Source organism: Buceros rhinoceros, unplaced genomic scaffold (assembly GCF_000710305.1).
Source record: "Buceros rhinoceros silvestris isolate BGI_N320 unplaced genomic scaffold, ASM71030v1 scaffold15196, whole genome shotgun sequence".
NCBI classification, from domain to species: Eukaryota; Metazoa; Chordata; class Aves; order Bucerotiformes; family Bucerotidae; genus Buceros; species Buceros rhinoceros.
In genome coordinates, this window is record NW_010415916.1 from 1 (window position 1) to 10,546 (window position 10,546).

Genomic DNA, 10,546 nt, shown 5'->3' on the forward strand with positions numbered 1-10,546 from the left:
TATATATATATGTAACAAGCTGCCTAGTGAAGCTTGAAATTTTTCCATCCAACCTGTGGTGCTGTGAAGCTGTCCTGAGTGGACATCCCTGTCAAACAAATGGCATCAGCATGCGGCAAGCAGGGTTGTGAATTACCTGCCTGGAGAAGCTCTAGGGGAAGAGCTGTAGTTAAATTTTCCTCCTCCTTCTGGAAAAAGCAGCATGGATGCCTCTGGTATCTGATGCCGGTGCATTTAATTCGTGTGTAAAACCGATGGGTCTTGCTCATGTATGTGGTGGCAACCTGGTGTCTGGATTTGGAAGGCGTTTCCTAAAAGCACGTTTGCAAGGCCTTGCTTGCCTGGGGGAACATGATGTTTTACTGGAGTCTAAGACTGTTCTTTCACTGTTCTGTGCTTTTTTGTGACAAAAGGAGCGCAAAGGAAAAAATTTTGAAAGTGCCTGATAGCAAATGCTTAGAATCTGCAGGTCATTTGTGGGAGGCTTTGTACCTCTTTCTCCATCCAAAGGGGACAACAGTGTTCCCGAGTATCTTGCTATGTAGGAAAACTGCCTCTTCTTCCTCTCTGTAGCCAGTGCAGTTCGGAGATGAGAATAGGCAGAAATAAAGCTGTGTTATCACAGTTTTTAGTAACATTCGGAAGGTCAGAATACCACTGCTCTGGTTCTGCCTCCTGAGTGTCTCTGAAGGGTGGAAGGATTAGCAGAACCCGCATGCTTCCCGTCCCCTTGCCGGCTGTGCAGGAGAGTTCACCGAGCGAGGCAGAAATACTGTACAGCAGTGCTGGCTTGTAGAGTACGTGTGGCTCTGTTGGGCACGTGGGGCACTGAGATGCTTTGTGAATTCAGTAAAAGAACTTAGCAGGATAATACAGTTAAAACCATTGAAATTCCACACAAACCCTTAAAGCGAGTTCTGTGCTGGGCCTTGCTGCTTTCTTTGAGGCAAGGTAAGAAAGAGTATTTACAGAGCTTTCTTTTGTTTTTGCAGTGATATTGTGGTCCAGATAGTAGATGCTAGAAACCCCCTTCTGTTTAGATGCCAAGATCTGGTAAGTAAACCACTTTCCTCAATGTTGTCTTCATTTTATTTCTCAGAGTTTATATGGTTTATTTTTTGTTTAACATATTCAGCCACCGTGAAGTTGTTCTGCTGTTGTGCCTAACTGGATATCTTACCTTTTATGCAAGCATTCTGGCATCAAATTATTTTTCTTCAGGTTTTGGGGTTTTTTTTTTGGTATTGCACACAGAGTGCTGTGGATTTAAAGGCAGTACTGCAGATGTTATGTTGCAGATACTGTATTGCTACTCGTTACCCAGTAAAAGTGTCTGCATTTAAAGGAATTTCTTCTGTTTAAAAGCATAGTGGAATAAAAATGGGTTAGGATTACTGCGCTGAAGGTAAAGGATCTAGAGTTATTGAAGTGACAGCTTCGATGATGGACTATAAAACACCGCATCAGTGAGATACGAGATTGCTCAGGAGTTACTGCTGCCAGGTGCCAGTTGATACCTTGTCACAGCTCTAAGCAGGCGAGGTGTTTGCAAATGTAGCCAGAAACAACTCGTATGGTGGTAGTTTCATGCTGCTGTTTGTTCTTGTGCTGTCTGTGGAACACTGGTTCTGTCTAGCCCAGGGAGCAGTGAGCTCAGCTACACTGATGGGGAGCTGGATGGGGGAACTTGCCTTGCTGCTCTTCTGTCACTGGGGGGTGGGAGGAGTTGTCCCAGCCAGAGTACAAATTGATCCTTCTCTTGTTTTCTTCAGGAAAGTTACGTTAAGGAGGTCAGCAACGACAAGGAGAACATGATCCTGATAAACAAAGCAGATCTGCTGAGTGAGGAGCAGCGGGCTGCTTGGGCACAGTTCTTTGAGAAAGAGGGTGTGAAGGTGGTGTTCTGGTCAGCTTTGGCAGAGTGCAAACGGCTGTCCGGGGAACCAAAGGTACGTTAGAAGACCACTTCCAACTGAAAGTGTGCTGGCTGCCTCTGATAACTTGCTTTGTAGTTATGGCTTGTGATATACCTGACACCCTTCTAGGAAAAGCACAGTCCTTGTTTCAAGGAAGTGTTATTCTAAGGACCCATGCGGCTGTAAACAGCATTTTAATGGTTGATATGGAGACAAAAGTGAGGAGAGTGAAGTGGTGAGCAAAACAGTGTGATGTTCGGTCAGTGCTCATAGTGCTTGCAATTTCTCTTTCAAGGTTAATGATATGGTAAATATTGCTGAACTAGAATGTCAGTTTGTTCATTAAGGCTGCTGATGTGTAGCTGCAGGAACAGCCCTTGCAGATCTGTTTGTAGACTCTTAACTCTTTGACAGAGTTGGAATCCTTTCCAGGAGAGATGCTGTGAGGGACATGGTTATCTGTACCCAAGCGTGCTCTCTCCAGGGAGGGGAGGTGTTTCTTAGAGAACCTGAAGTACCAGAGAGCCTTTAACAAACTGTGCAGCTGCCCCAAGTTAGGTGTTTTCAATAGATGCCACTTTCGGGTTTTACTGGGTTCATGTGGTACAGCTATCGCTATTCAGCTGTGGAATATCCCATATCTCCTCCCAAAAATACCTAGTCTGTTCAGCTGGGTTTTTTTAGAAAGAAAGGTCAAAAATACTATTGTCATTAAAAGGTCTTTCTTTTTGAATGTGAGCTGTTTGCAGCCTGTTTGCTGAAAGAAATGTAGAGTTGGGCTAAAACCAAGACAGCTTTAAACTATTTTAATGAAATATTTAGACCTGAAACAAAATGTTTTGAACATTTTGGAAAATGTGCATTTATTCCTATTGCTAGGAATGCTTGGTAATTTAAAATAAAAAAAAAATTGCTGGGCTCCACCGCTGCTGTGTGAGAGGGTGCTGTGGGCGTGCATGCATTCAGAGTTGTGCTTCTGGAGAGAAACTTCTTAATGACTTCACAATGCAGCTAACAATGCCTCTGGAAATACTTGTGTCATTCTCCTAAAATGGGCTAGGATGTTTCTACATCCTCCTTAAGACCTCAAAAAACCCCATGGGATGTCAGCAGTGAATTGTCAGTCCTTGGGATGTGCTGCTGAAACCACAGCTGGCTGCGTTGCAGCAAGGCTGAGCGCTGTCTTTGAAATACTGTTTGCACAGGAACTAGACACTGAAGATGTAGCAGAGGACCCGAGTGGTTCTGAGGATGAAAGCTCCGGTCAAGACGACGACACAGCACAGGATAGTGCAGAAAGCTCATCCACAGGCAGTGCTTTGCACACTGTGAACCAAGTTCTGGTTAGTGATGATGACAGCAGCGATGAATATAAAGACTGTGAAGATGAGGAGGAGGAGGCCTGGCAAACCTGTTCCGAAGATGAAGGTGGGGATAAAGTAAATGCAAGTGCCCCAGACAGGATGGAAAGCAGGACCCATGGCACTGTGGTGCAGCGTGTAGCGCAGGAACAGAACAGGAGCATCAGGAACTTCAGCCATCTGGTACAGAGGAATGAGCTGCTGGAGATATTCAAAACCATGCACAGTGGACCGAGGGTGAAGGATGGGGAAGTAAACGTTGGGCTGGTGAGTTGGACTTTGTGCTTAAACGGGACTTGCTTAATCTGAATTTTAATCCCATATGCCTTTCATGGGAAAAATCCTGTAGCCTGGCTCCCTGTAAGGGTAAAGGAATCTAGCAAGCACAAGTCCACGCTGCTTGCCTTAATTTTTTTAGTATGTTTAATTAAGGTACTTTTGTGTCAGCTCTGCTTGACACAAGGTGTCACCCTGGCTAATACCACTGTTGCCATTCCACTTTTTTGTCATCCAGGTGGGTTACCCTAATGTTGGCAAAAGTTCGACCATCAACACAATCCTTGGAAATAAGAAGGTGTCGGTGTCTGCCACGCCAGGCCGTACAAAACACTTTCAGGTATTGCTAACAAAGAACACTGATCTCTTTATGTCTTTTTCCTCAGTGAAAGGGAGCTTCATTATGAACTAGTTGCAACTGCATGGACTCATTGGGAACTCTGCCTGCTGATCTGAGCTCTGTCCTGCAGAGTTGGTTGGAGGGGGGTGGGCTTGATGTATACAATTTTGCCACTTCAGTTCTTGCTTCCAAACTCTTGCTACAGTTTGAGAGTCACTCTTGAGAGCTGCTGTGCAATGGGAGATAGTTTCCATCTCCTGATGTTATTTAGGTGGCTTGGCCCTTTTCTCAACACCAATCATGAGGAGAGAACCTCTGAAAAGTGAGTGCTCCTTTGAGTAGCTTACGGTCAAGCTTTCAAACCATCCTTCTTGTCCTCAGTCATTGCTGTGAATAAGTCTGGTTATGCTGCCTCTTTCGTATTGATCAAGCTCTTAAGTCTGAGGCAGTAACTGCAGTGCTGTAATGAGCATTGTGGGATTTGTGCTTGTGTAATCTCCTACCTGTTTCAAAAGGTCCAATACAGCTCAAGGTTTCTGGAGTGCTTTCTCCTCTCCCATCGGATTGGAGAGCTGAAGATCTTGCTGCCCTCATCTGGACACCTCATTTAGGAGCTTTCGAAGTGCTGCTGTCTTCCACATCAGATTTCCGTAATTCATTGGCTGGGGCCAGCAGGGCAGATGTCTGTGTTAGTAGAATTTCTGCTTGTTCTCACTTGCATCCATGTTTCATTTATGCATTTGATTTTTTTTTTTTTTTTTTTTTTTTTTTTTTTTTTTTTTTTTTTTTGTTCCTTTTCCTTCATGGACACTGACTTGCTGTGGTGAACTCATCGGTTATTTATTGTGTAGACTCTGTATGTGGAGCCTGGACTGTGCCTATGTGATTGCCCTGGTCTAGTGATGCCATCTTTCATCTCTACCAAGGCAGAAATGATCTGTTCCGGAATTCTGCCTATAGACCAGATGCGGGACCATGTCCCCCCCATTTCTCTAATATCCTTTGCATGAGGTTTGTGAGAGCGTCTGGAGTGTTGAATCTGGAGTGGTGTAACGTAGCATGTTCCAGCCCTGCTAGGGGCATGTGTGCTCATGTTTTGAGAGTGGTGGGGATACACATTGGATAAAACAGCCCTGCTGTGATGGTCTTTCCCCATCTCATTTCAAGTTTGTCTTGTCAGACTTGCATCATCTTTCTGGTTTGCAACAAGATCCAAGTTGATTTTAATGTGTGCTCTTGGAGTGACTAGGGCAAGATTACCTGTGCAGCTGAAAATCTTAAGGTGGTTTCCTTCACTAGCTTACGTTTGCCAGCATATCCCACGAAACATTTTGGAAGCAACCTATGGAATAAATATCATAAGGCCAAGGGAAGATGAGGATCCAGATCGAAAGCCAACAGCTGAAGAGCTGCTAACGGCATACGGATGTGAGTGATCCTTTTAAAACCTGTTGCCTGTGCTGTGTGCGTGGTCCTGAATGTGGCCTTAGGAGAACTTTAGGTTAGGCCCAGCTCAGGATTGTCATGCATTGAACTTGCCTGTTAGGGCTTGCCCTCCTCTTGAGAAGGGCCTTTGTTAACAGCTAATCTCATGTGTTCGTTGCAGTGGCGCTCTGCGAGATTCATCCGACAGATGTAGTGATTGTGTTGAGGATGTCGGTGGAATACCCTGCCAGACTGTGCAGTTTGGTGTGATGCTCTCAGCATTTTAGATACTTCCCATCAACTGTGTCTTGAATTAGACTTTGAAGAGTGCAGTGAAGGTTTATCTCCATTGTCTGACTCTCTGATGCAGTTAATCTTCTCTGGCCTTAAAACAAAAATGAAAAACCAGAAGGTTTTGTGGTGATAGGGAGATGTCAGCTCTCATCATTCCTTTCAGGTTAAGATGTTTCTGCAATCCCTTTACAGTCAGCAGTGTTCCCTTATTTCCCTGCTTTCCCCAACAAAAGCTTCTTTTTAAGGGAGTGTTTTTGAGAAAGGATACAAATGTGCAGTTAGCAGAAAAGAATGTGTTAATTCTCTGGTTGTACTGACACAGAATGTACTTTGGATTTGTCTTCCAGATATGAGAGGCTTTATGACAGCACACGGACAGCCAGACCAGCCGAGATCAGCTCGATATGTCTTAAAAGACTATGTCAGTGTAAGTTCTACTTGTAGCTGGGTTTTCTTTCTAGCTAGGAGGTCAACTGAAGGTTTCACTGGAGCATGAAGGAGTACAATAAAGTGAATTCTATTTCTCCGGATAAAATCACCGTGTATTAAAATACTCTTTAAATAGGGCTATTTTTATATTTTAAAGGAACAAATGGAATTTCTCAAGCTGCTTACTCTTATAGAGATGATTGCTTGCAATAAAGTGCTAGCTAAATAAATCATTGTATCTCTAAAATAGGCAGCAGATAGTCAGGAAATGAGCCCACCTTGTATAGCTGGACCAGTAGTTGTCACTAAGGACTATAGTTCTGAGTGTTACAATACTGCATGCTTCTACACAACCTCTCAGCAACTTTCCGTTGAGTATTTCTTAATAGGATCCCCCAGGACTCCTGTATTGTTTGCAGCTAGATTTTGCAGCTGGAAATGGTGCTTTAACGTAGAAGTCAGGCCAGTTGTTGCCTGGGAGGAGAAATCAAGTGGACTGATAGTCTGCCAGTGTGAGCCCCTGGACTTCCAGGGCTCTTCATATCTTTGGAGTTGTTTTCTTTCCTCTATGGATGCCTCTGAGAGGTTTTATTTTGGTGCTAACTGAATCCCATTGCTTTCACAGGGGAAGCTGCTATATTGCCATCCACCTCCCGGCATTGACCCAAATGACTTTCAGCACCAGCATCAAAGGTGCCCGCAGAGCAGATCCATGCAGGCCAGTGGACAGGTGAAGCCTGAGAAGAATACCAAAACAAAACAAATTGAAAATGTGGTGGACAAAACATTTTTCCATCAGGTAAATTCTGGAGATTTATTCTAGGGCTTTTTACAGGAGCACTGCTGTGTCATAATTACTAGAAAAAATCGCTTCGAGTGTGGAGCGGTGCCGGCTTGAGTTTATGGTGTTACGTGCCATTGGCTTCTGCACCTAATTTCTACCCAGAAGTGCTCTGTTCTTTTTATTATCTCCTAAATCACTGGGGATGTGCTAGGTGACTGAAAGATAGCTAAGGAGGTGCACGTAGTTGGTTTTTTTAAAAGGTCGGTGGGGTGGCCCTCAGCATTATGGGCATAGTATCAATCTTGAGCAAACAGGAGAGTGACTGGGAATAAAGTCAAGGAAGGAGAGTGGTGTGACACAGCAGCTGAGCAGCAACATGGTTTTGGACTAACAGGTCTTTCAAACTAACTTTCCTTTCTTGAGATAACATATTTAGGGGACATGATAAGCTTCTTTAAGACGAGTGATTCAGTACTATACGGTGGTTTGACTCGGAACCTGAAATCACATGAAAAGATTTAAATCCCATGAAATAGATTTAAAATCTGATAGAGAAATCTCAAAATGATGTGGAGAATGGGAATTTCTCCGAACTTGTGTGCTTCTTGTGGAGTCCCGCAGAGATCTGTTTCACCCCTACACTACTGAAGAAATTTACTAACGAACTGTCAGATCCATAATTTCTCCAGTCTGTGTACCTAACATGATCAGAACCAGGGGACTTAGCACTGAAGAGGATGGGTTGTAGGTAGCGATCCATTCTGCTTGGTTGGCTGAATGTGAACAGTGTTGTTTTAGCACAGTTAAAGATAGTCATGCGTTTTGAAAACAAGAACTCGGGCCCTTTTCAAAAATGTGAGCTGTTTCAGAAAACTGCGTCCTGAAATGAATTTTTGGGATTACCAGACTCTTCCTCTGGCTGCCCAAAGTGCTGGCATGAGCTGTGAGCCCCGGCAGTGCTACCCACGCTCCAGACTTGAGCGAGTTATTTTAGCTCAGGCTTTCACAGACGCCAGATTTATTTGCAAAGACAATTCGTTGTATGCAAAGCAGAGCTTGTGAGGATCAGTCCTAGCGCCGTAGCTAATGTCTGTCGGAGCTCAGTGTCTCGTCGACACTGTGCGGCTGCTTGCAGCAGTCGATGCTGAGGACCCGGAGCAGCGAGGCGTGGCTGAGACAGAACTGGAGCGTGCTGGCAGGCTTTGGCTGAGCTGCGGGCCTGACCTTTCCTGCAGCTCTGGAGCTGGGGGCTGAGCAGGTCTTGATGGGTTTGAGCTTGCCTGTCTGGTTTTATTACACATCACAGTCCCTTGTGGTTAAATGTCTTCTCATCGGTCACTGGTGATTATGTCTCCTCTTCTAGGAGAACGTTCGTGCCCTGATGAAAGGGGTCCGAGCTGCAATGGGATACCGGCCTGGCAGTGGCCTTGTGCCTGTGACTACACCCAATGCTGGCAATGTGGTCGGAAAGCCCTGGAAAAAACATGGGAACAGGAACAAGAAGGAGAAGATTCGCAGGATCACTAAGCACCTGGAGGCTTAGCTGCAGCGCTGGTATCTGGCCTTTGCAGGGCAGGGACTGCACTGTGCTGCTGGCCTGAACTGAAGGGGACTAATGGATAAGTGGGCATCGCTTGCTCATCTGAGAGCTCCGTGCTATGGACTGGCCTGGGCAGCGGATAAGAGCGGGCTGTGATAGTTGGAGCTCATCCCTTCGGAAAACAAAAGAGACCTGGCCGTTTGTGTTATCTGGAAGCCAGCCCAGACGTTTGACTGCTGCTGAAACATCCTTTCAATGGGAGCAGATGGAGCCATGCGGGAATGTTTTTTCCTTCCATAAAGGATGTGTTTTATAGCTGTTGGAATCAAAGCAAGCCCTGTAAAACTGACTAAAACCTTTAAACACTTGAACTTCAATGAGTTACGTTGCTTACATTTTGAGACACTATCGCTTATCTTTTTCTAAAGCGTGTTTGTTGATTTTGACAGAACACTTTGGTGTGTTGAAAAATGAGGCGAAAGGATCTTTATTGCCCTCTTCCTTCTCTGCTATACCAGCCCTTTTCTGTACAATCTGGTACTGTAACCGCTCCCTATTTCCCACCTGAAGGCAGAGCAGAGCACGGCAGTCCGTGCAAGGAGAATGCTGCTTTTATGTCCTTCACACTGAGCTGGTATCAGTTGTTTTTCTCTGTGACTTACCATTGGTATTTTTAAACATTAGCTCCATGTGACTGGCCAAAAACCTGGTGCTAATCTGACCTTAAATACATTTGAGATTTGACTTCCTATATGGCATCATGTTCTGTTTCACTGACCTGTCAGGCATTGACTTAGTCACAGAAGTGTCGTAATAGCAGATGTTAATGAGTACATTAGTATTTGATGATAAAAAGACTGTACTTACTTCGGGTTAGAGTTAAGTGAGATTTACTCCTTGGTTGCCCTGCTGAGAAAATGTTTGTGTGCTTGGCCAGTGTTCTTCGTTCCTAGCCCAGCACAGGGAGTAATGACAGGACTGGGAGTGCTCTCAAAGAGAAGCTGTGCTTTGGTTTTAAGTGGTGAAGCAGAGTAAGGGGCGACTCTGGTATCTCGTACTAAAAAAGGGATTGCTGCCTTGTAATTTTATTCTTTCCAAGCTTGAAGTGTGGATGGAGAGATGAAAGCAACTATTGAGTAAAGCCACAGCAGATGTGGGGTGTGCAGCCAAGCTGGTTTTGGCTTTGTGACCCTTTGTGTGCTCGTCTTCTAGAGCCAACGTGCAGTCTGTATGCAGTGGGTCTGCTGACAGCAGATCTGTCCCCTCTGCTTCTGCTTCCTCTGGACTTGCTGCTCTCAAGACCTTAATTACACTGCTGCAGGAAGATATTTCCTTGCTACCTGTAAAATTAAAGCATAATTACAGTGATTGAGTATGGCCAATGGTATATGAAGTCAGTGTACCAGTGGAGAGTAGATTCTCAGGAGAGACTGTTTAATCTGGTTCTCCTGAAGAAGGTGATTCTGCCTTTGTTCCACAAAGAGGTTGTGCCCCAACCAAGCTGGTCTCTGATCAGACTTCCCCACTCTCCTTGGAGGCATGGTTTCTGATTTTGTCCCTCATAGTACTTTTAGGGACCTGAAAGCTCAGAAACACCCATTTCTTTTTTTCCTGTCTTGTGTGAAGCTATTATCTGTCAAATTACCTGTTGGGGTATTGAATTTTAAAGTAATTTTTCTGTTTCTTTCCTTTGAAAGCATTTTGAATTCTCATTCGTGTTGCACATACCTGAGTTTCCTTCTTGTGCCTTCTCAGCCCTCCCCAGCCAGCTGGGTCTCCATCAGCCTCCCCGCTGGACAGGCTGCGTCCTGGTGTAGACCCTTCCAGATCTAGTGAGTAACAGCAGTCCCCCAGGCCCAAGACTTGGCACTGACTCTGCTTGTTGCTCGTAGAAGCCTTTGGCCACAAGACCTACCGAACCACTTGCACTGTTTGTGTGAGTGAATGGAGGAGAATGTAAATATCCCTGAGCAATAATGTTTGCTCAGGTTTATTAAATGCACAGTGCTCCTTGCTGTGCTAAAGGAGTCTTGCCTTGATAGAAGGAGCATAAACAAGAGTTGTGGACCTAAAGGCTTGTTAATTTTTTACGCTGCTGTTGAACAGTGGGCAAACTGGGTAACAGGTGAGGATCATGGTGAAACTACCACTTTCCTGTGGTGTTTTGGTCTGTTGCTGAAC

General features: G+C 44.9%; 1 protein-coding gene across 1 annotated transcript; it reads left to right on the forward strand.

Moving 5' to 3' along the window:
* Positions 1-992: 992 nt before the first annotated feature.
* Positions 993-8,736, forward strand: LSG1 (large 60S subunit nuclear export GTPase 1; the record flags this gene model as incomplete). Its single annotated transcript, XM_010137596.1, has 9 exons — positions 993-1,053; positions 1,773-1,949; positions 3,122-3,544; positions 3,792-3,893; positions 4,745-4,888; positions 5,198-5,321; positions 5,960-6,039; positions 6,667-6,840; positions 8,189-8,736. Coding segments are annotated over 9 exons (1,465 nt in total), but the record flags the coding sequence as incomplete, so codon positions are not given.
* Between the last annotated feature and the right edge of the window lie 1,810 nt (positions 8,737-10,546).